Source organism: Triturus cristatus, chromosome 3_2 (assembly GCF_964204655.1).
Source record: "Triturus cristatus chromosome 3_2, aTriCri1.1, whole genome shotgun sequence".
NCBI lineage: Eukaryota > Metazoa > Chordata > Amphibia > Caudata > Salamandridae > Triturus > Triturus cristatus.
Window position 1 is genome coordinate 215,451,018 of NC_140584.1, and position 26,211 is coordinate 215,477,228.

General features: G+C 40.6%; 1 protein-coding gene across 1 annotated transcript in view; it reads left to right on the forward strand.

Moving 5' to 3' along the window:
* Positions 1-26,211, forward strand: part of THSD7B (thrombospondin type 1 domain containing 7B) — a 2,208,177-nt gene that overhangs the window by 1,288,962 nt on the left and 893,004 nt on the right. The window contains exon 13 of the mRNA XM_085647534.1: positions 7,625-7,728. Within this exon, the coding sequence (XP_085503660.1) occupies positions 7,625-7,728 (104 nt within the window). The remainder of the gene's footprint in view (positions 1-7,624; positions 7,729-26,211) is intronic.

The window sequence follows — 26,211 nt, forward strand, 5'->3', positions numbered from 1 at the left end:
ACTTTTCACCCTAACTGTGATGGGTATTTCCAGACTTGGGTCCCTTGCCTGCTTGAGGGAAAGTGACCTTTCCCTCAAGTGTACCCAATAGGACCCCAGGAATGTTCGCTTCCTCAAACATCATGTCTTTGTTATAGGACTCAGCAGTGTGAGCTTTCTACCAGCAGTACCCTGTCACCATAGCACTCTGAGTTCCATGCCCTGCCCCCAGTGCTGTAGGACCCCAGCAGTGTTATATTCCTTCCATTAGTGACCTAACGGTGCTGTAGGAAACCAGCAGTGTGAGCTTCCTCCCAACTAGAGATGAGCAAGCCAGGCAAGACTAGCAGCTGGCTCCAGTTCAATATCTACCCTGGCCTTGCCATTGCCCCATGGAACTAGTGACCCTAAATGGAGCTGGGCCTGGCACCCCAGACAGGACCTCTATTCCTCCTTAATGTAGTTCTTAAAGACAAAAAACACTGAATACAGGACATCTGAGTGGAAACTGGAATTTGAACGTTGAACATGTATGGAACGCTCAATTTGAGTTGAAGAGATGTAATCTGACTACCGCCTCTCTGGGATCTCCTGCACCTGCTATTAACAAGACAGAGAAATTATAGGCAAATCAATTTAATACACACTCCCATTTCTCTTGGCCAACTAATTTGAAATCACCATGAATTAAGTTTGTTCAGGGTGCATGCTATACAATACACAAACTCTTATTTGATTCAACTGAAATATGCTCCACATACATTAGTAGGGCTGGCCACATATATAGTGGTAATAACAAACTAACATTTCATCCTCACTGATGCCAATGTCATCATGGTATAGTACGTAAGTAAAACCCCATGCCCTAGAGTGCAAAGAGATGTCAAAAATGTCAAGCCTGGCTACTGTGAAACATGACAGAGGTCTCCCAGATCAAGAAAAGGAACTTGATGTTACTCTAAAAACAGTTTTCCTGTCACGCTGCAGGGTTTCAAAATATTATGTGTTTTTGTAAGGCCAGGCTAGTATCTATATTTTTTATGTCAATATTTAGTGCTCAGTAACTTTGCATTGCCTCACAGCATACAGAGCCTCTGCCTGCTATCAAAGCTTAACCACTCAATCAAAACAATCAAATACTAGTCCTCTCCCTTTTTGGGTCTCCCTTTTGTTGTCTGGGACACCTTGTGCCCTTGCCCAGTATATCGAATATTGATATTACCTCAAAACGCCTGAAAACATAGAAATGTCACACAAAATCAAACTTCGGCAGCCATGTACCTGAACATATTACATCAAGAAACATCATTGAAATTGGCTATTCATTGAATATACAGTACCTTTGAAAAAAACTCTCAACTCGGGCCACCTTAGATTGCTAGTGCTTCAGTGGGAGGGCTTAAGCCAATCAGAAAGTCTCAGCATGTGGGTGAATCAGTCTTCCCTACACTCTCAGCACAGTGGGGTGTTGTATGATGATTAGAGTGACTCAATCATCATAGATAACTTCATGTCACCGGAACTCAACTTTCCACTTCTGGGTTTCAATTCAACTAGGTGGACTCTGTGAGTTGTAGTCTTAGGTCCTTTTTTTAGAGCCAGTGGGGCTAACACACCTGAAGAGGACATGTAAAAGTAAAACACGGAAACAGGAAAGCGGTGTCCCAATGACATAATGTCCCTTTGATGGTTCAGTGTTTTGTCTAAAATGTCCTCTTTTATTTGTCACAGTACATCTGATATTGGACTGTGTCACCTCTCTGGTAATGGATGGTTTTTGCTAAAACACATTTGGCTGTTTTCTGCTGTGTACGGGTGCAGACCCATTTGTAATTTTTATAGCTGAGTTGTTGTTTTCTTCATTTCAAGCCTTATTTTGGACTAACAAGCGAGTTGGTATAGGGAATATTCGTCTGTTTCTTGCAAGTCTCTCTGGTTTAGACATAGCTTAATTTCAGCTATGGGTTGTACATGTGACTGGTGCTTAATTTGAGCCGGTGGCTGGTGGTGGGGCCCACTGGCACTCATTTTTGCAGGCCGGCTCCTATTTTAACGCAACAGAAACTCCCTAGAGCAGGAGAGGGAAAAACAAAGCAGAAAGGTGCAAGAAGAAAAGTTGCCACTAAGTAGAAAGCAGGAACATACAAAAGTGAGATAAAGAGTTAGAGGGTGCCTGGTATTTAATTAAAGATGCCTGAGGTAAATTCAAGACTACGCAGCCTTGGTACTCAGCACGCTGACATATAGTAGCACCAGCCCTTTCCTGTAGAAAGTAAGCACTGGAGGAACAAAAGTGAATAATTATGTCTTTATCTACCCTGCAAATGAAAACCCTTTGAGTGAGTGTTTATCATTGGGAAGACATCTTTGTGCCTTTTGAGTTGGGGAGGGGTTGAGAAGATCCTCGGAAGCTTCCTTGATTTATATGCTCTCGTCTGGCTGTTGCAGGTAGATAGCTCTGTAGATTTGGCTCTTGCTGCTAAGAAATATAATTTATTTCTGGCAGGGTGCAGACTGCCTTTCAGTCTGAGGTTTATGTACAATGTTTTGGAAAAATTGTCACTGTTGACAATTCACATAGATTTAGCATTATAAGGTCTGAGGTGGGCAAAGGCCTGCCCTGCTCCATTGGCCTCTACTCTGCATGTTACCCGGGAGCCCAAAAACAAAACTCCCAAAGTCAACATTCTGAAGTTGGATTCCAATCTGTGCACAATAGTGAATAATGCCTCAGTGTTTTTCTAATTCTCTGTGGCATTTAAAAAAACGAATGTATTTTCGTCTGTTGTGGGGGTCCATGTTCCAGGACGCAGGCTGCTGAGCCAGTTTGGTCGTAGAGTGTCATAGTGTCAGCCAACCACATAACACAGAGATCCCAAACCAATCTGTGTGCTAAGTGCGCATCTGTTCGGGGCGCCTCTGGCTAGTTTTTATGGTGCACTGGGGTGTCGGCGCACAGATTGGGAATCACTGTATAGCGCCAGTTGACTCTTTTGACTGTGCCAGCAGCACATTACGCCACTCAACAACATAAAAAAAACATAACTTTAGTTAACCTAATAACACCACATGATTATTTGACATTAAAGGTCTGACTGAGATGTTCATTTGAGAATAATCGGAATAACCTTGGCAGAATTACAGCAGATGAAGCAAAATAATTCAGTCAGAAAGGGTCTGATGGGGCCTGAGGTGGTTGGTGTACAATATTGGAGCAAAATTACAACCCTGTTGAGACAGCCCAAAGGAGATTGGATATAAAAGAGATAACACAGTACGAGGGGGTGTCTTGAACTTCAGAAGCAGGGAGGCATAAAAGAAGGGTGTGCAAAGAACCATGCTAAAAAAGGTTTAGAATTGATGCAGTAATAGTGAAGCCGCTCAATATTCAGTTTTGTAAACCATACTGGAATGCTGCTCATAAACTCAGAATATGCATCTAAACTGAACCAAAGATACAGAGCGACTTGACATTGAGTACTGGCCATTGTCAACTGAGACTACAGGCTGTGCTGTCATATCCAAAGGGTGTGTTTCCCTACCAGCTCAGATCCACTGGGCAGGTAGGATTGAATTATTTGCGTGATATTAACATATTCTTTTATAGGTGTTGCTATTAACCAGATTAATAGTTCTCAGTATACCAGCTTCTGAAGGGTGGGTTAACCTTGCTGTTATTCAAATTTAAGAACCGTAGACCATTGATGTAATTTGGGGGTCGCCAGGGGTTACAGTTCAAACACTTGTTAGACCCTTGCTACCCCTGACACTGCTCTTGTGACGTCTGGCCTCAGTTTGCAAAGACAGCACCATTATCATGTTCGAAAATAAAAAACCAGCTTTAGGATTTTTCTGACTGTTGACACATTAAACTGTTTCAGTATGTCCAATCAAGTCAGGTGTTGCTTAGCAACACAATTTTTAATGCTTCCTATGTTCCAGGCTCCCCCGGTATAACTTTGGGGCATATTATCAAGCACGTCGTTAAAATTATCGGCGCTTTAGCGGCAGAAAACTGCCGCTAAAGCGGCGATAATCGGCTTGATAATATGCCGCAGAGAATTCCAATAGAAGCTCATGTTGACACCAAAACATGGGCTTCAATGGGAATTCTCAAGGGCATATTATCAATCCCATTATTGCCGCTTTAGCGGCAGCTTTCTGCCGCTAAAGTGGCGATAAGTTTAACGCCGTTTCTTGGTAATATGCCCCTTTGTCTTGCAGGCTCTGGAGTCACAGAACTGGAGTCCATCTGTGGTGGCTACCTTTCTCAGAGAATAATACTGGCTATTTGTTCATGTTTTTTATATTTTTGATATGCCAAAAGCTGGTACTTCAATAGGAAGCAGTATAAAATGCTTTTTTGTTTTTTTTTATAAAAGGGTAATTCTACCCCTGTCTGCTTTATTACTCAAATGGAGTTAGTTTATAAATTTCTTAAATACTCTGAAGTGCCTTCATCTTATATTGGCTGTTTCAAGTGTGGAGAAGGTACCAGGTGAGTTTTCAATCCTTTCACTAGGTGGCAATAAATAACAGCCATGTTTGTAACACTTGCATCGTGGACTTATGACCCTAACTGCAAGGAAGGAATGATGAGTTGTTGTGTCATTAGTCTGTTCAAACTTATTTTTATAATCCACTTCTATAATTTCCTTTGGTTAAATCCGAGCCAAATGTTAGGATATCAATTTCTGTGATGTCATGAACGCTAAAGATCATGTGATGTCGCCTCCTGTGAAGTCACAGGGCCAAACAACTTGTGATGTCACTTCCATTACATTTGGCATTTTTGTGGATCAAGGTCCTTGCCATTGATCACAAAATATGCCATCAACTAACCTTGAATTTACTGAGTCATTTTACCAGTTGTGCCAGAGGACTTCATCTCATCCAAAATCAGACTTGAATGTCAATTTCATATTGCAAGGATGGTGATGGAAAGGCACACACCAGTCAAATGTATTCAAGCATGTGCTAATCTTTGGGGATTGAGAATTGAGTGTTCCATGCCCTGCCTGTGGATATGGCCATAAAGACCCCTAAAATCACTAGTTAGGTTGCCTAGATGTGCCCTAACAAGGGGATACACTTCATACCTCCAGCCCCTCATGAGCAGAACCATTTCAAGCTGGTGCTCCAGTGAAGAGTGGGATGGAACTGACTTTTGAGGAGGAACAACAGACCTCTCTTCGGGCCGCCATAGTTGAGACGAATAACTTTTTGCCGTCTCTCTATGTTTTGACATTTCTGCCCACCATTCACTTTTCAATAAGATGACATTTTCATGGAATGAACCTCAATATGTCAAGAGAATGTCTGAGGTAGTGCCAGTTGCCAAGGACCATAAAATCTATTCATAGGGAAAATCAGATATAAAATCTATTTTATAACATGTCTGCCGCATGAAGAATGCAGGTCATGTCATAACTTGTACAGAGGAGAGCTGTGAACCTGTTTTTAAGACAATACCCTTGCTACAGTACATACACTTAAGCAGCAATTCTCCGAGTTTGCACTTAAACTGCAGGCAGCACAGCTGGAAAACGGTGAGAGGCAAACACTGTTCCTTGTCTCTGAGCTATGCTGCATACAGGTTATGCACTAAGTCCGAGGGCTTCCAATTTAAGTGTATGCCTTGTAGGGCAGTGTCATGTCTTAAAAACAGATTCACAGATCTACTCTAAAACAATGAGCATGTTCACGTTGTGTGTTTAACTGAATTTCTGGCACCATTCTGCGTTTATGTTCATATGGTGATCAGCCTTTCCTAGCTGCTTTTTTCTTAAATCCATGTCTATACATACAAATAACATTGGTAACAGCAAAACACAACTGCACCAGTGCCTAATTTGAGCCGGTGTTAGCCTGTAGGATGCACAAGCACTCATTATTGGAGCCTAACACTTATATTCCCAGAGAGCAGTAGAGGCAAAAACACACACATCAGAAAGACTGAAGATGCCCCAGCCCCAACGCAGAAAACAGTGCCAATGGGAGAAAGCTGCAAGAGTGAGATAAAGGTGAAGGGAGTGCCTGGCATTGGATTAAAGAGGCATGAGCTGGTTTTCAGGTTATGAGCCTTGGTATTCAGTGCTGCTGATTTCATAGCGTCTGCTGTGGACTTCTGTGCAGAGCCTTGGGCACAGCACTTACTCTTTTACAAATTAACCAGCGCACTTCACATTTTGCACTGTATTTAACCTTATATTTTGTGTTGCCTTGCAAGCTACTTGAACCCTATGCAATGAGCTTGCTAAATTCATATTTAAGATGCATGCTTCTCTCCGTGTTCCTAGATTATGTGCTGAAATACCTCCACCACTGCAACATGTGTTCCTTAATGGGGTACAAAGCTGCATGCCTGAAGAACCAGTAGTTTCATCCCTGCATGTTTCTATACACTGTGGAGCATGTTTACAAACCTATTGGGCTGCTGCAGCATAACTTGTGGTAATCCCAGGCTACAGATTACAAAATCATATCTATGAGGCCACACAAAGCCACTATGTGTGGCTTTGAATGGCCTCATAGAAATAGAGTAAGGCAAGGCGGCACAAATCGCTGCGATGCCTTACTCTGCGCTCAGGGGGTGCTCTATGGGAATTGCGGTGGGTGTTCCCAAGCAGCACCCATGGATGCCATTTTAGGCTATTAGGGGTCGTAGCTGTGTCCTCTATCTTGCTCTCTGCTGCTCCTGGCTCTTCCTTTGCGCCCCTGGCCTCAGGGGAGTCAAGTGTTTTGCCCCCTTTGAGGCCAGGGGTTGCAAAAGAAGTGGCAGGAGTAGCAGAGAGCAAGTTAGAGGTTGCAGATGTGACCTCCATTAGCTTCAAATTATGTCCATGGATCACACAACCCCAGATTTTCAAGAACGTTGGACCTGGGGAAGTGACCTGGCAGGAGCCAAATCCTTACGCCTCCAAGGTGAGGCATAACAGAGAGAAACACCTTTATTTCCCCTAGTTTTTTCCTCTTTCTATGTGTACTGCGTTCTGCTGCTCACATAGAAAGAGGACGCCGCCGCTTAGGATTGTTTCTCTGAAGGAAGGTGTCCCTTCCTGCACACAAATAACCCTTCTGACAACACAGGCACCCATTTTGCAAGGGTGCCTGCGTTGTTGGTAGGCTGCCCAAATGGGCCATACATCGGGAAAGGACAGGAATGCACCATATTGCATAAATACAGTGCATTCCTGCCCTTTCACTTTGGTGGGGGGCAGCACTACAGGTCTGCTGCCCTACAACAAATCCCCATAAATGAGGGCCTGTAGGATTGAAAATGGAAAAAAGAAGCGAAAAAAAGGTTCATTTCACGAGTGCACCATTTAATTAAAAATGGCAAAATTGTGATTTAACGAATGCTGCTCTTTGAAGTCATGGCTCATTAAAAGAGACAATAGTCTAATTATTTTGCTAGTGTTTGTTGTCGCACTCACTCAGAGAGGATCGAGTTAATTTAATTAGCTTCTTGCTTTGAAGAGAGCATTCACCTTTGATGCTAAGTGGATAGCCTTATTTCAGAAAACTTCAAACGATCACCTATGCGTTCCTCTGATTGAAACACACTTTTCTAACAACAGTAGGTGTTGCACTGTATAGCACTGCATTCTGGAAATATTTCACCTTAGATTATTTTTTGCTACAGGTGGAAGGTGCCTAAATGGAATCAGTGTGTATTGGCTCCAGACTCTGTGAGGCAGGGAGTACTGGGTGCCCAAGAGGTTTGTGGCCCTGGACTACAATCTAGAGGTAAGACATTTTAAAGAAATATATTGAACATATTAGAGGTTCTGAAAGTTTACTGTTGAACATTGCAGAAGGTTACAGCTGGTCATGATGTAAAGTTCTTAAAAATCATGGTGTCATTTTGCAATAGAATGCTTGAGCAAGTACATTTTTATAGTGACAGTCTTTAAGTGCAAGCATTACCATGTGAACATAAGTAATTAACTGCTGCATATTGATGAGAATCCTGATATCTGTTGTTACAAATCAAAGTGAATGTTTTTTAGATGTTGGTGTTTTCGATGGCTGAAGATTATTCTGGTAGAAATAGTAAAGCAAGCCCAGCTATTGAGAAAAATGTGCTTACAATGTATACATTGTGACTCTCAGATTAGGAAGGTTATCATTTCCTGAATGATGTACAGGACAGGGCCATTTTCATTACTTCAGCCTACAACTGGGAGACTTTCTTGTTAATATAGATTTGTTATGTATGGCTTTTAAAGAGAGTCTCACTGGTTTATTTCAGTTTCTGTAAGTCATAACTCCTTGCTTTGTCATAACAAAAGTTGTTAACAAAGCAGGCTATCAACTGTTGTGATGTCAGAAGAGCCTTCCAGGGCATGTGACAGGCCTCTGAGAGCCTGTCAGCACAGATCTGTGTGTCTGCTTTGCCTGAAAGCAGAAAGCACAGCTGCAGGAGGGGGGAGGAAGTCAGGGAAGGTAGCAGGTTTTGGTTAAGGATAGTAGGTAAGGTATTTATTGTTCACATTCCCCTCTGAACAGAAGTTGATGGCAGGGGCAGATGATTTTGGAGGGCATACATAACATCCGATTAAAGATGGGTTAAAAGTGAATTACCGCCATGTTTTTCACCTCAGGGTTCTGAGTTACATCATAGACAACTCATGCTTTTCTCTTATTGTATATTTGACTTCACTCACAACCCCTCAGTGAAAAACGTCCCCGTTAATCACTGTAATCCATCTCTAATTCTCTACTTTATGCATCGTTTATTTCAGTTTGTAAAACTGAAAACTCACTTCTATTACATAGCAACAGTTGATAACAAAACGTTTTATCCATTGTTGCTACATCATGAAGGCCTTTAAGGCGAGGCTGACAGGGCTCCCCAAGACTCTGTCAGCCAGCACTGTTAGCCTGCTTTCGACTGAAAATAGAAAACACTGTTTGCAGGAGGGGGAAGGGGACAGCAGGGAAGGTGATAGGGGTCGGTAATGTTGCAGCGTAAGCATGGTAACTTTTTATTTTTGCAATGACTCTACTTTACTACTCTAACAGTACAGTGCCCTTTACAATTAGACAATCTGCAGCATTTCCATTTACCATAGAGGCAGTGATCCTCCAACAAATCTTTCGCCACCGATAGGAGGGGTGGAAATTAGAGTGACCAAACAACACGTCAGCTGACAAATGAGGACCATTAATTGACAGCAAACTTACAGATTGGAGATAAGATTCAGGTAAACCACTCTTAGAACCATGCTGTATAAATGTAGGATAGCAACAGAAAGACCCAACCTCCTGAAGAGGTTAAGTCGATTTACGATTATAGAGACCAAAAGCTCTGTAACAGCAACGCAAAACAAAAGAAGTAACACCTGATGTTCCCTCAGAGCTCACTGATTCTCCTTACAACACATTGTTATTAGTAAACAACACAGTTTAAATGGAAGTGGACGAACCAAGAGGACTCAATATTAGACTGACAGCTGACATCTTGCATATCTCAAGCTCTGCTCTTGTTGTCTATTTGATGTCACTCAGAACTCCTCAGGGAAAAACCTCCTAGTAATTCAATGTTACCCATCTTTAATCCTATATGTTATGTATGGCTCTCACTGAGTGCCATTACCTTGAATGCCAGATTCTAAATGTGATAATTCACTGCTGTGATGTAACAACAGTGGTAACAGATCTCATAACTCACTGGTGCTACTTCATAAAGGAATTCCAGGATGCTCTGGTAGGGTGCCCTACAGAGCCTGTCAGAGCAACGCTGCAATGCAAGGATCATAACTTCTGAGGCAGAGGGAAGGGAAGGCACAGCGAGTGGTGGGGGTGGGTGACAGGAGGTCTGGTATTTTTTAATTTAGAATATTGAGGAATGGCCATATTGCGTATGGTTCCCCCATTCCTCTTCTGCCCCTGCATAAAAGTTAAAAGCAAGGGCAGATATTTTGTGGAGGAGGGTGGGGGGGACCATACATAACATAAATATCCATGGGTAAAAGGTGAATTACAGGAATATTTGTCACCTTAGGGTTCTTAGTGAGATCATACTTTGAGCTTTGTTCTCATTGTCTGTTTCATGTCCCTCAGAATCCCTCAGTAAAAAACAACCCTTGTAATTTACTGTTACCCATATATAATTCTATATATAGCCCGCTGTCGCAGACAATAAAGGCCACTAGCATTATAGGCCTGAGCCAACGGTGTGGGCCTTGAATAGCTGGTCTAGCTGGCTATGGTGGGCTATGAGGCTATTAGGACATTTTGATGAGGGTGGAATAGCCTAATAAAAAAGCAGTTTCATGTTGGGGAAGGCTCACTGAGTAGCCTCCTCTAAAGAGTCAGACTCTCTCCTTCATCTGAAAAATACACATAGCCGTGGAGAAGAATGGGAGTGAGAGAATCAGAGGTTTGGCTTAATACATTGAAAAGTCAAGAGCATCTTGCCAATACCACTGTAGATAGCTCCCAGCTGCTCCCATTGTCTCAAAGGGAGCTGTCAATATTCCAGTGTTGTTTTATAGGAAATCATCTTTAATTCCTTAGAGGTAATAATCAATCACATCAGGAGTCTTAGTAAGATATCTAGTAAGGACAACCTTAAATAATTGACATATGATACCATATTTTCCACTGCAGTATTTTTGGGCGATATCTCCGCCAGAGAGTATGGCAGATCAGTCACTTCAGATTAGGATATTGATTTCTCACTATTCCTTGGAAAGTTATCACTACACCTTGGCTTGGTTCTACCAGCAATGTGTTCACCATTCACCACACTCATAATCACTGGTAATCCGTCTAACTCAATCCAAGAGACCAACTAATTAGTATGTAGAGAAGGAATGGACCACTAAAAATGCATGTTTGATTTTTTTTGCAATGAAGTTTTTTTCAATTTAGATCTTTGTATAGTCTGTAGCAGTTTGAGCTTTAGTATACTCTCATCGGACTGTGGGGTGTTCATGGTGAAGAAGTCTTGAGATGAATGAAAATGATTTATGCAGGGAAAAGTGCTTCTGGGGTCATAATGTGAGGTCTAGGAAGGAGACGTGGTTCGGGATTTTCTTTTTTAGAAACCCTAGCATTTGAAGTCATAATGTCTACAGATACCACACAGAGGCCTCTCATCTAATCTAGAGATGTTTTTTCAGACACATCTTTTATCTTGCCATTTGCTCTAGTAAACAGAGTCGGAGATGACCATCTGCTGTGTGTAGTACATTTATGCCATACAGATGACAAACCATTCGCTGACTAAAGATATTACACTAAGACATGACAAAGAAGCAGGGGTGGTCTTGGCCTTGCAGAAGTAATAAAGCAATGTGTTATTTTCTAAAATGTAATTGTTATATGTTTCTTTGAAGGAAACCTTGTATACTACTATACATACAGTCTGTTTTGCTTTCCAGATTCTCAGGTTTAGACCTCTATTGTGGTGTGAGGCCTGACGAATGAGACTCAGCTACTGTGTAAAATTACCATTCTCCTATATGTGCATTATTGTCCTGTTACAATCAAATTAACTCAGTTGTCTGACCTGTCAGGACATAAAGTGGTGAAATGGGGGTTTGAATTATTTAAAAACACATAGAAAAATTAACACTAATAATGCATGAGAACTGTCCATTTACTCATATCTTGTGTCATGACTGTGAATTAGAATGCATTTATACTGTAGGATAGAACAGTGTGTCTCTAACAGAGAAAGTCAGATTGACCATTTTAAATTGCAGCCACATTTTTCTAAAAACAAATCACTTAATATTAATTGTTACTTCTGGCTTAGTGATAGTGAATTATATAATTTTTACATCATGAAGACAGTTCCTTTTTTTTAAATTCACAAAGCAAAATCCAATTGTTATTTGTTCCATTCATTACGAGCTATGAGGGACGTATCCCAGGATGTATGCTGGGAATAATTAACTGTCCTGGGCTGAGAGTGAATCTCCAATTAGATTATTTTAACGGTCCACCTGGTAGCTCCCAATAGATGACATTTTAAAGGTTTGGATAGTGAAAGATCAGGATGAGGGAGTGAATCCTTGGAGAATCTAGAGAGCTACTCTCACCTGCCAGGCAAGTGTGAGTGGCCCAGTTTGCTCCTGTACTTTTCACTGGTGAGGTTCTTTCAAAATTAAAAGCTCCATAAATGTGCATCTGGTTCTGTCTTCTGTCTCACTTACACACATGAACTTGCTTTGTACTTTTGTACATGTGTTTTCTTTGGTAGTATTTGTAATCCTTGGAGGAAATACTCAAATATTTACAATTTTTCCATGACATGTCTGTGAGATTTAAGTAGCCTGGATGCAAATTCAATAGTCAAAGTGCGGAAAGGTAAGGCTGAGAAATATTTTAGGACAGTTGAGGTATTGAATGCGTGTTTTGATATTCATATGGAACCATTTATGGGGAGGTCCAGACTAGAAGAAAAGAAAACAGTTAAGGAAATCCATCCGACCATTGTGGCGAGAGTAATTAGAATCTACTCTACCCTTCTTTCTGAAGTCTACTAGATATAACTTGCACCAGGAAAGTAACAGTCACCATCTTTAACTAAGCTTCCTATATCTCCCATGGCAGGACGCCTCATTTCTGGGAATCCTTTGCTTCTGGAAGATGTTACTTGGGAGGAACCTGTGAATTCCTATGATGTTACTGGCATAAAATGAATTTTAGCTGAATATGAGTGCTGTTGTTTGACAGAAACTATACATGAGCGGCGTGATTTTCTCATAGGAGACAAGGAACAGTTTTTTTCAACAGAACAGGGTCTCTCAATACCTGTCCTGCAGATTTCTCAAATATCTGTTGAAACCATAACTATATTGACTTCCTTTAAACTTTGTATCTGCAACCTCAGTTCCCCCCCAAAAATATGACGACTGCTCAGCTGTTGGGCCATATCAATGTAGTCTCTTGAAATGTTTAGTTCTACTTGGAGCTTTAGAAAACCGTCAAAGAATTTTCAGCATGAGGTTAAGCCAAGTGTATCTGGTTTCAAAGAAAAATGCAAGCGACCCATGCCTGGCTTGATCTGCTTGACTGATTCAAGCTCGCTCCAGAAAAAATTCTAATTACCAGTGTGGGTCTGGCTTCATACTGTAGCCAGATACATACTCTTATCCATTGACATGGCTTGGAATTTTGTTAAGTCAGTGTGAAGAAGTAATTGAGAGCTCACTCTAGAGGTATCCAAATACCTACCACACATATCTGGTTAGAGATTTGAGGGTGTATATATATTAGAGTTTTTGTCATTCTGTGTCTAAGGAAAAGTGAATTACTGCACATGGACATAATTTTTTATTAAGGGAAAAGATAAAGCCAACATCTTATATCTCACATTGTAGCCCACAGAAGAAATATTTGCCACATTCCCTCTTACCCACTTTTTTAATTTTTGCTTTATTCTTATTGTTTTTTCGTCGATACAATTACACTTGCATAACTATTTAAGGTCCATGCTTCTTATGCTATGCTGTGATGGAAGCACAACACAACCTCTCTAAGCATTTTCTCTGAAGATCTTGTTGTTGCTGAGGCCAAACTACCAGCAACTAGCCAATGTTATGCCTGTTACCCTTTGTGGAGTGCACTGCTGCACAAACCCAAAAGTCTAGTTTCTCACAGTGTCAACTAAACAGTAACATACAGCCAAACACTGGTGAAAATGAGCTATCTTTCTGAAAACTGTTGGACATTTTGAGATTTTGGCACTAGGATCATTGTGTTATGCGGCAAGAATGCTCTATTACTACTCATTCAATCTATTTTTGCAACTTCCATTTCAGAGGCATTAGATAATATGTTTCATGTCATTTAATGACATGCTTAGAGAAATATGACAGATAGCACACCATTAACATAATGAATGTTTGCTATTTAACTGGATTGCCTTTTTTACTACTGTAATGCACATATTGTAACAGTTACCTTTACAAATGTGTGATTTGCTTATTTTTAGGTTTTTTTTAAAAATACATACTACTATACTTCAAGTGGCTTTTGGAAATGTTGAACCATTACTACATTTTTAAAGGCGTTACCTGTAGTTGGTAAACCTTACATTGTATCATTTGAGTAACACATTTTTGTTAATATGTAACTATTTCACAAATATTCTACTAAGGTTCCTTACAATCAAAACATGACAAATGCATTACTAATCAAGGTGTATTTAGGTTTGGAGATTTTACTAAAAGTAAATGTACAATATACATAATTATGAGGGCTGTCAGACAGTCTTCTTTCATAGGTCTACTGATGTGTCAGTTGCATTTTTCTGAGGCCCACTACAGTACACAGCATGGGTCAATTGGTCAGCCCTTTTTATTCGAAGGGTAACTTCAGTGTGAGTGACACCATTCAGCCCTTTCATAAGGAGAAACTCCACACACAATATGGGAATGTTCAGTGCTTGGAACTGCACTCACAATGAAAGCCAATGGAAATCTACAATTACTTATTTATTAATTTTTATCAGACATGCTATTGACATCATTTGAAACTCACATGTTTTTTTTCTCTGAAATATTAAGTGCTGTAAAATTACTTTTGTTAAGTTTTACATCAAAGTGCCGAAGACATTTTGATAGTGTGAATTGTTTATATACGCTAAAAGTTAAGTTGCACCTTGAGCCAGCTATAAGTTGACCGTGTACTCCTCAGAACTGTAGCCAAATACTTTCTCCATTCTGCCACAATCCTGAGCTATGCAGGCAGGGGTGAAAATGGAGTGTAAGACAACAACAATTTCTCACTTATGAAATGAAATAGAACAATGTTGAGTGCCTTGTTCCAGTATCTTTATACCCCTTCATAAGGGTATCTTGCACTTCAAATTTATATGTCCTGTTCTGACCGCTACAGTTAACATTAGTTGAGACACCTTCAAAACATAAATCAGATATTTTCAATTGGAAGTTCAAATTATTGAGCAGAGTAGCTAATTATTTCAGAATTTGCCATTTGAGGCCTGAAGAAGTGGTTACTTGTGAAATGTGTTTGCTGTTATCAATAAGACCATATGAAGAATTATGATTGTCATGTAATGTTTTGTATGAAGACGCATGTACATTTGGACATTCATCTGTGACAATAAAAATACATTTCTCGAGTTGAACGTTCATCTGTGACAAGACAAGTCTCCTAACAATAACATTTCCAATAAAAAAACAAGGAATGATGAAACCAGAGCAAAGGACTGGCCTAGGATGACAACCAACGCCAGACCTATCTGCTTTGTCAATGCTTCTTAAAGCTGAGGTGGTGAAGCAAGAATACCAAAATGCTATTGCTTCCATGCACATGCAAACACTCACAAATGAACACACACACACACACACACACACACACACAAACAATAGGAACAATGAATTTGACAAGACAAGCATTTACTGCATTCCTTTTACAATTACATTGATTCAGCATGTATGAGGTAGGACATGCATGTCATATATAGACAACATTTACAAAACATATAAATGAACTGAAAAGGCACTTACTTGTATGGCACACTGCCACTCCAAGGAGTATCCTGGAGCTCTTCACCTCCAATCAGCTGTCCAGTAGCAGAGGACTGTAAAACCTGATTAATAAAGACATGTTTTCAGCTTCTTTCTAAACTGAGCAATGGTTAGAATAGTCCGCAGCTCCCACTGCAAGTTGTTCCAAGCTGTAGGATCTAGAACTACCACCATTCCTAGAACGTCAAATCCTAGGGATTTTGGCCAAGAAAGCATTGGCTGAACATTGACTCCTAGAAGGGGCATACACGCTGCTCCAAGCCTTTAGGTACCCTGTGTCCTACTAATGCAGAGCTCTATGGACTTGGACAATAAAATCCTATTTTTAATAGGGAGCCTACAAAGTGTTCAAAGGTGTGGGGACACATGTGCTTTCAGAGGCAAAGCTAGGAGAGTGTGGGCTGCCGCAGTTTGGCCCACCTGTAATTTGTTGGACAAATATTCAGAGAGGCCCACATACAAGGCATTGCCATAATGCAGTCTTTATATTATTAGGGCTTGTATAACTACTTTCCTTGCTGACAGCGAGAGAAAGTGTAGGAATTTACTTAAAGTTCGCAGCAGTCCAAAACCCGTCCAAACCACCGTATTGATCTGTGGCGCAAAGAAAAGGCAATCATTAAATGTAATGCCCACCATTTCTACTGAATTTTCCTGCTGCCCAGGTGGGAGGGATGTCTGGGGGGGGAGTTGTCCGCAGGCCAAAAAGTCTGCCAAGTCTCAGGGGTCTGTATGCTAAAGAACAGCAGCTCTATCTTTTCTTCATTGCATTTGAGCTGGAATTAGAAGAGTCACTTAAAAATGGCTGCCAGACATATTCTAAACTTTTCCTCTGGAAAACCCGAATTCATCTCACAGGAGAAAAGGTGCTGGGTGTCATCAGCATATGATATTATTTGTAATTGTGTACATTTTTGATGGTAATAAACAACATGGATTTAAAGTGAGTGCAGTGGTGCAAAAACTTGGGATGAGAGGTATTGTTGGAAGGGCAAAAGTATTTCAGCTCCAGCAGTAATATGGACAATTTCAGTTATGCTGTGGGTTCACAACATCAAATGCTCAAGGCAGCACAGAGGATTTTAAAACTGGTAAGACACTGAACACAGTAGATGGCTTGGACTGTACCATGAGACTGACTGGGAGAGTACATTGGGGAAGGATGGTGAGTCCTAGATGGCTTTGAAGATCAGAATGAGAGATGTGTATCAAGCTGTTATTATAGATAAGAGCCAGTCAGTCTCATCTCATAAATGAGAGATGAGGAATGAATGCAGGTGACAGAACTAAGCATGGGTGACCAAATGTGATGGGGCGTTGTTATTAGGAGATTAGGCTCATCCCATTTATTTTCATGCATGCATAATTTGATTTAAATCAGTTTTTTTTTATGTGGGTAAGGCACAATTTGTTTTCCTTCCACACTCTTTCACATAATTTTTGTTTGCTGGTTTGAGATGAAAATGTCAGGCCGGAACTGTGAAATGAAATCTATGCAGTGGCCAAATGTGCTGCACTCGCAATATTCACTTTGTTACTTTATAAACTGTATCACCAATACATTGAACTTGTGTCTTACATGTCTTTTGTACAGTAGGCCATACCACATGTTCTAATTGAATGAAGAAATCAGTTGTGTACATGGGTTACTGCTTGGGGGGGTAAAACCCTGCTCAACCAGTAACTGCAATCCTTGTCAAGATGAAGGAACGAGCAAACCCCAAATTAATCTGTGCTCCACCCTCTGGTAGCTTGGCACAGAGGAGTCAGGCTTAACTTAGAAGTAATCTATAAAGTATTTATGCCACACTGCAAACAGTACTAAAGTGAAAACAAAAAAAGGATCCACACCAGACTAGAAAAATAGCGTAGATTTTAATAAACAAAACAAGACTAAAACAACAAAAATCCAATCAGTAGAACCGGAGATATGTAATTTTAAAGCTCTTAGTGATTTTAGATAAAAGGTCCAAAATCCCCCTAACTGCTATCTGGTCATGTGAGACCCTGTAGAAATACACAAGTTGAGGCTGACCACAATGAAGCGTGGGTCGGACACAGTGATCGGGTTAATCCTGCTAAATGTTATCTTTTCAGTCCAGTGCAAAGAGCCCCAATTGAGTAGTAGGGAAGCATCATGGATGATTATCGATGTAGCACAAATAGCAGGCATGCCGTTGCAGACAGTTGTCGCTGTACCATGATGATCCTGTTGTCATCCCGAACAGTAGGGCTCAAGCTTCGCAATGGCACCACCTGTGAGTGGTCTATGCTGTAGCTTGAGGGGCTGGGTTGACCAAACTTCGCATTGGCGAGCATTGCAAGTAACAAAGCTTTGGCTCCAGTAAGCTTGTTCATTGTTGCAAAGAGCCCAAAATTTCAATTTAGCTTAACTGAGGCCACACCAAGAGTCCCGGGTCTGAGCGGCACCACTGTTGTGTAGTTCCTGTAAACCTACATAGAATCTGCACGTTTAGACAACATAGACTGTGGGAGTGTTGTCCAGACTGATTCCTGACACCCCTGCTGGGTATGTCTGCCCGTATACCAGCTAGCTCACAGTGTCACTGTAAACTCCTCTTACCAAGGAGGGACTAGTTCTTGGCAAATATCGAACATGACAACCCTGTCTCATCAGGGATGGTTGAAACAGTACAGTACTTTTCGCTCAGTCACTCGTGCTCCCTTTGTCTCAGAGAGAAACACATAATAAACAGTGGGGATGTTTTTCAATAAGTATTTATTGAACCAGTGTCATTCTAGTGTAAAATAGGTGAGCTGAAACAACCATATGGCAGAAACAGATATAAACGATACAAAGCACCAATAGAGTAAATGGATCGTGGATTTCTACCATAGTGCGAAAACAATGAATTTATGCAAGCAATACATGACAATAATAATGCATACTCCTACGATGCATCCCTAACTAGATCTACCTAACTGTACCTAGCATGCATGTAGGTGTAGAGCTAAGAATCCCCCTAGGCTGAAGCCAACCCCATTACCTGAAGTGAGAGACTGTGGGACCAGTCTTTGTTTCGAGATGGACACCCCGCAAGGGATGTCAGACCACTGCGAGCTGGAGTGTCTGCATGCAGGAACCTGAGCATCTTGCATAAGTGTGTCAGCAGAGAAGGCATTCTCCTCTGCCTGATTTGGCAAATATTTGGTGTATATATACCCAGAGAGTAGCCTCATGGGATTCTACCTTGCTGTGTCATGTCAGCCGAGGATGACGGAAGGGATGACCCTTATACGTAGTTATTATGCAGATGATGGTAATCCTCCCATGATTCTGAGAATCCTTATGCATAATTAATGAGGCTACTTTATGGGAAATAAACACATGACATTTATGCAGAGCTTAACTAGGTAAAAGGTCAATACCAAAACCCGTTATTTAGTGTAATGGTACGTTAAATGTAGGTGAAGGGTTAGGGGACTACTCCAGCCTATATTGGGGTACCCTATAAGGCAGAACACCACATGGAGGTCAGGGGTAGCTACAGTTGAATCCAGGTGCTGTTTCAGGTGGTTGTGAGCCTTTTATATCAATGTAGCTCTGAACAGGTGTAGCCAATGTAGTCACTCTGGGAGTCCCGGGATCAGCTGCAGGTTCAGTCATCTGACTCAGGCAGGAGAACAGCAAAGCAGCAGGGCAGCAATCCATCAAGGCAGCAGTCCAGCAAGGCAGCATTCTAGCAGGGCAGCAGTTCAGCAGGGTGGCAGTCCTTTCAACAGCACAGCAGTCCTTCTTAATGGCAGAGTCTCCACAGATCCAGAAGTGTACTGAGGTGTTGGTGTCTGAGGTCAAATATTTATACTAAATGTCTCCTTTGAAGTGGCAATGCTTCTAGATGTTTCCGTTTGAAGTGCATAGATTTCCTCCATCCCCTGCCCTGGCTCCAGACTAACTACAGGAGGTATGCAGCCCTTTGTGTGGAGAAAGGACATAGCCTATTCAAGTGTAATTAGGGCTGTGCCTACCTCCGCTGTCTCATTCTACCCTACGGGTGACTTATTATATCTACTTATATCTATTAAAAAGGAAAGTCTGAGCCTGGCTAGAGGTTTAATTTGTTCAGACAAAATGGCAGTTTATAACTGCACACACAGGCTCACAGGCTACAATGGCAGGCCTGCAACGTAAGTCAGTAACACAATCAGTGCTGCAAGCCTAGTAGTAGCATTTAATTTACAAGTTCTGGGTACATGTACTGCCACTTTACTAGGGAAACATATAAGTTAATTAAATATGTTCATTGGGGATAAGCTACTGTTACCTTGTTTTAAGAAGTGAGCAGATGCACCTTAGCGCTGGTTATCAGTAGTACTGTACACAGACTCCTCAGGCCAGTAAAATCGAGATCAGCAAAAATGGAGGAGGAAGGCAAAATGTTTGGGGGAAGACCACCTTAAGTCTGACAGGTCTAACAGTAATTGATGCAAACCCCCCATTTCTCAAAAGATGTCTGGGCATTAACCATTGAAAAATTATACAGCTTCATTACTGCTTATAGAAGAAGAGGAGAAGGTGGTTCAGAAGGATTCAGGCTCTTTAGAAAATGGGAATGAGTTGTTTTTGATTGTGAATGATCTGACCAGATGACAGCACAGAACCATTAGCTTCTTAATTTCAATAGGGATGGCACACATTTAGATAGGTTTGTAAATAATGAGGGAAGAGAAACAAAAGAACATGTGGTATTGTCAGCAGTGATGTGTTTGAATGATATACATAAGAAAGAGATCATTAATGTAAAAGAAGTGGTGTAGATGTGGACGAGATGAGAATCCAGGACCAAAAATTAGAGATTTCATCTAGAATTGGATTAGAGTTGAAGTCGAAGAGAGCATCATGCTACCACCTGGAGCTATCCGATAGGAAGGGACTCAACCCAATAAACATTTTGTCATTGATGTACAATATTAGTATTACAAGATGATCAATGATGTCCCTCAAACATGTAATGTTCATGCAGGAGGAGACTGAAATAAAGGCAATTATAGTTAGAGTTGTTAAGGAAAGTGATATGCATGTGAGTGTATGTTTGTGTAGCATTTACACAGTGGAATTCCATATGTAGTGGACCAGAGAAAGAACATGTGACTCTGTTTGAACAAATGAGTTGCTTTGTTAAAAAGTGTGGAGAAAAAGCACACATACTTCACAGAGGCAATGTCTGTAGGAGTGTATCTATGTTGATTTTCAGAGGTAGCTTGATTCAGCTGGGTAAAGATCTTAATGAAAGGAATCGGATTGGGCAGACAAGCAATTTTCCAAGTTCAGTGTAGGAATAGGTTTGCAGAGGGTTGCAAGGAGGAGGATGGCAAAAGACTTTGGGCATCAGAGGTGGTATTAAGTATAAACCAACGATAGACACATTCTGGTAGCCATTTATGGTTAGATATTAGATAATATCAAAAGGAAGTCCGCAAAAGCATGGGCGGAGAATGTGGATTCCGTATGGATCAAGGATGGGGCAAAGAAGAAATGATCAGTTTTGGAAAGATATTTTGGACGAGTGTGAAAAAGGATGTGAGAGTGTGCACCTTTTGAGACTGAGCCTCGCCACTGCAAGAGGAGACACAATATGGACAGTAACTGATGAACTAGGTTTTGGAATTTGCCAGTGCTTTGGGATATCAATGAGTAGGTGATGGTGATATGAAATGCTTAGAGTGCTTTAAATCCTGCACAACGAATAAAGATTGGAGTTAGCCTATAGTAAGATACAGCTCCCTCTTGTCATTCAAGGAGTTTGTTGCATCAAAGTCTTCGTTGATGGTGATTTTACACATTTGAGCTTAAAGGTTATATATTGAAATTAGGACGAAGTAGATGATGTGCATACCTGGTAATGGAGAGAGTTTTGATGACGAATTGGTTTGCATCACAGAAGAAATTAAGGTTACTAATAGCAAAAGACAATTGTAACTACTCATACATGCAAAAAACTACTTTTAAAATGAATTTCCTCGCCATTCACTGCAAACAATATTTTATTTTCTTCATAATTTCTCATACCAAAACCTCTCGTTTGTTTGTACACATAATTTTCTTAAGTTTATTCTTCACATCCAAACCAGATTTAAAACTGTTGACAAATGACACTTGCTGTACAATGTGTCCTCATGGCTTTATTAAACCACAGACAGAATGTATGTCTAGGACAACTCCAGCTTTCTTTTGGAATTAGTTTTATTTCTTCACTGTACTTTGAAGGAGCTATGAAATTAAATGGTGCCTGTTTCATTTCTAACGTGGAAATTACCACTGTCACTGAGGACAAAGGCAAGGGAAGCGCTGTATGAGAAAAGCCTGCAACAGAATCATTAATAACACTTGCAAAGCAATAGTAAGAAACATTAATCTACATTAGAGGATTATTTGTTAGGTAATGAATTCCCTGCAGTTAAATTGCTTTCATTAAACCAGAGGATGCTGACATTAATTCCTTTGGTTTGGATTAAAAGACTGAAACTAGAAATACGCTTTGGGTCTTGGGAGTTCAAAATTCATTTTCAACCCTTATCCATGTGCGTCGGTGAAGGTGTGTTCACCAATTTATAGCACAGGTTTTTCGTGGTCTAAAATCAATTTGCACCTTAGCTGCCCTGTCACTTTTTTCTCAACAACGTAACTTTCCAGGCTTACTTAATGGACCATGTACATCTCTAGCAATGTAAGAAGAACCAAAGCTCATATATTTTATTATCACCAAATATAACAGTACTTCATACATCAGCAGCTAGTATTTACATCACACCACCTCCTTTTACCACTTAGCCCCTCTTTCTTGTCACAATTCTTATGTCAGTGAGGGTTGTTTTTATTTTTTCGACAGGGGTAATTATGCCAGTCCTTTAGAAATGTTTTACTTTGGACGATTTGTCATAATTCAGTCAAACAATCCATTAATTGTTTTGCACACTGCCAGAGGTTTCTAACCATAATCCCTCATGCATTTAATACTTTAAAGTCTAAGGACATCATTTATGAGAAGTGACGCATCGCTGCGTGAAAGCAGCGATGCGTCACTTCTCAGTGCACCCTCCTTGCGACACCAATGATGCGTCATATTTATAATATGACGCATCATGTCGCAAGGAAGGACAGATACGTCAGTATAACTGAGTATGATGGCATCACCCACAAAGCTGTTCCAGGCTTCAACTGTGAGTATTAGGGGAGATTGGTGTGATACTGGGCATGTTTGTGTGTTTTAGGTGAGTAGCACACTAAGATGAGACTTTAACAAAGTCAATACATCTGGCTTTATTGTGTTAGTGCATACAAGCAGAGGCAGTCACAGGGGTCCATTTGTGCATGCCAGTGCTTGCTTGTGTTAACCAGCATGACATTGCCAATTTTTGTTTTATACATTAAAAACATCTTCATATGGTAAAATAATGAAATGATATGCACAACATGTTTCAAGATGGCCACCGTGTTGATTATAAACGCATCAGCCATTTACAAACAATAATGCACGGTGTGTTTAATTTTTTACCATTCCAGGAAATCCACTTTATTGATTCTAAATGCAGTGGCCATCTTGAATGGTAAAACAATGATACACTTTGTAGAAATCTGTTCCCATATGGTCACTACATATGCGCTGAGAGGAACATACTTGAGCCCTCACAAAGGCATCTGAAAAGTTGAGTCTAGTGCCAAAATAGTGAAAAAATATTGAAATACATGCCTAATTTAAAAAGACAAAAATGATTATTCACTAAGCATTTCTGTTGTAAAAGTTGTGATATAATCCCTCATGCTTCCCATTACCAGCCACAGTTTTCCAGATGTGCTACTGAGAATGTAATTTCTCATCTGCTATGTTATACATAGGGACTAGTTCCACAAAATGGAAATACAGCCTAATGTGCAAATGCGTATTTTTTCATTTTCCTTTTCCTTTCTTTAAAGCCCTACATTAGAGTTACAGTTGTTTGCTGGAGTAAAATGTTCTACCATTTCCAGAGTGTGAAAGTGTCAGATCAGATTTGATGAATACCTACAAACTCAAATGTTTGTGGTCGTTCATATTCTTTCAAGGAAGCATGGCTGGAGCCACTCATTCTCTAGTCCTTTTTGTGGGTACATTACTATATTACTGTATGCAGTTTTGGTTAAAAGGTTATTCAATAGTCAGTCCATATAGGAGGATTCTTTTGTGGATTCTTGACAGACATGCACATAGACACTTTTGGCCATAAACATAGATTTTCATCTAAAAATTGGTTTGTAAATTTGGACACAAACATTTATTTCATCCAGAGAGGTCCAGCATATTTATTTCACCAAATCTGGCACTAATTACATCTCTCTTTAAGAGCCTTTCAAAATATTATCATACCTCTGCCAAATTAACATGCTGCCTACTCTCATCTCCTCTTGCTGTGGCCAATCTTAAGACGGAACATAATTACTAACATTACTAAGCATTTCGAACAAATGCAGCAGAATCTGTGCTAACCTTTAGGAGCTGAAAATCTGCAACCCAGTGGAACATCAAATACATCTGAGACAGGTATGAACAGAGGCTTCTCTGTGGAGAAAGGAGATAAGGATTCCAATCCGGGCTGACTCGTCATATAATAAGCCTCCCAAGTGAAACCCATCTCATGTAGAATGAGCTAAATTGGACTCTGTATACCAATATACCATCCTGATTAAATCATTATATCTGATGTATAAGCTATTCTGCTCATTTTACAGCCAACGCGGCAGTGATTCAGATGTGAGCACTGTGACTTCTGAATCAGATCTAGAATGTTTTTTTTGTTTTGATTATGATTAGCTAGAAGGAACGCGGACCACCCGACTATTTGAAACAATAGAATAATGAATGTCACATACTCTTTTGTTGTTGTTGAGATCAGTTTGCTGGTGGCCATCGTCTAGCTAATTATACTTTCCAAATCCAGAGTCAGACCTCTCACTCGTGGGTGCCTCCCCTGGGGTCTCTTTTGTATTTCACCAAGATGATTAGAGAAATAGAGAAAGAATGCACTGTTCTACACAAATCAAAATGTAGAAACTCTATCCTTGGAGCTTGCCTGTGTCTAGATAGCCCAACCCACACTTGTGGCTAACAATTCACTACACTCCCCGTCCAGACCCTCTCCTAATCTAATTATGGGGTTCCCATCTAGCTGGGGATCAATTAAGTGGGGGCTGGTCTAGGACCTGTGATATCTGTTCTCCTGCCTTTGAAGTCCAGCTTCTCTCCCCAACCCCCTTTCCCTCCCTGACTTCTCCAAAAAGCAAAGCTCCTCCCAGCAAATGGCTGTATTGTTTTAGCCCCAGGACTCTTCACACCTACTCAGTGAGCAGTGTGGCTCAGGCTGTCAAAGGCTGGCCACTCATAAGAGGCTACTGCAGGCCTGGTTCAGGTAACTTCAGAAAAGTCTGTTCTAAAATGACTTTCCTGACGTAGTTATACTAAATCAGACCATATCAAGTTGTTGGAAATATTGTAACTATTATTTTGATACATTGAATTATGTTGCTAGCTAACTGTAATCAAGAGGGCACATAAAACACCCTTTATATTGTCCCTGCGGTTTATAACAATGCACCCTATTCCACCTAGGGCGGACCTTAATGGTGCCGAATATGAAATAAAAAGGTAGTTTTAGATTTTGGAAGTGCTTTTAATTCCAAAGTCAAATGTGGACACAGTGTTATTTTAAAACCAAACTGCAAGGCATGTCTGGCTTTAAGATGACACTAAATGAAATACAGTACACACATTCAAGTGCAATAAGTCCACTGGGATCTCAAAACCTAACATATACTAGGAACCCCCTGGTAGGTTGTATTGGCCAATTAGATTTATAACAATTACCACGTACATTTTAAGGGCAGAGTACTGGACCTGGGCCTGGTTAGCAGAGCTAAGAGCACTGCCGGAGTCAGTAACCACCAGTATCAGTCAAAAATGGGGGTGATCAGGGCAAAAAACATGACTTTTACCACTTGTCAAAAGAGCTACTGAATGTGATCATGCAACACAGTGAACTGAAATTTGCATATTGGTCTTACAGAATTGTACTTAAAAGAGGGCTATGAGTAATAACATGATTGGACAGGTCTTGAGATGTACGTTCCTCACATAGAACATCAGGGGCATGGGCTCAGCATCCCAGAGAGATATAATGTACTCATACTTAAGAAGATTTAATGTGCATATAAAATTCCTTCAGGAAATACACCTGGACAGAACAGGAGTAGAAAGACTGCAGCGAAGATGGCAAGTTTGAAATACTTAACGGATGTACTCTGGGTTCTCCAGGTATGTACTTTTTTGGCTGGTCCAGGGGTTCCATATGCCATGCATAACTTGATGATTGACAAGAAGGATGATATGTGATCTTTAAGAGTAGGGTAGATATTGAAGACTTGCTTTTAGTGAGCATGTATGCACTCAACATATGCCAGACTGATTCAACAGGTCTATTATGAGACATGATAACATACATGTGATATGAGAAGGGTATTTTGACTTTGAAAATGACCCTATACTGGATATATGACACTCCTATTAGTCCTGTCATCCATAGGCTGGTCTTTCCCCAGATAATTTTCCTTTAACCTCCGGTTTTTGCTGATTCTTTTTGGTGGCCCTAGGACTCTGAGCACCTTACTACTGCTAACCAGTGCTAAAGTGCATGTGCTTCTCCCTTAAACAAGTTGACATTGGTG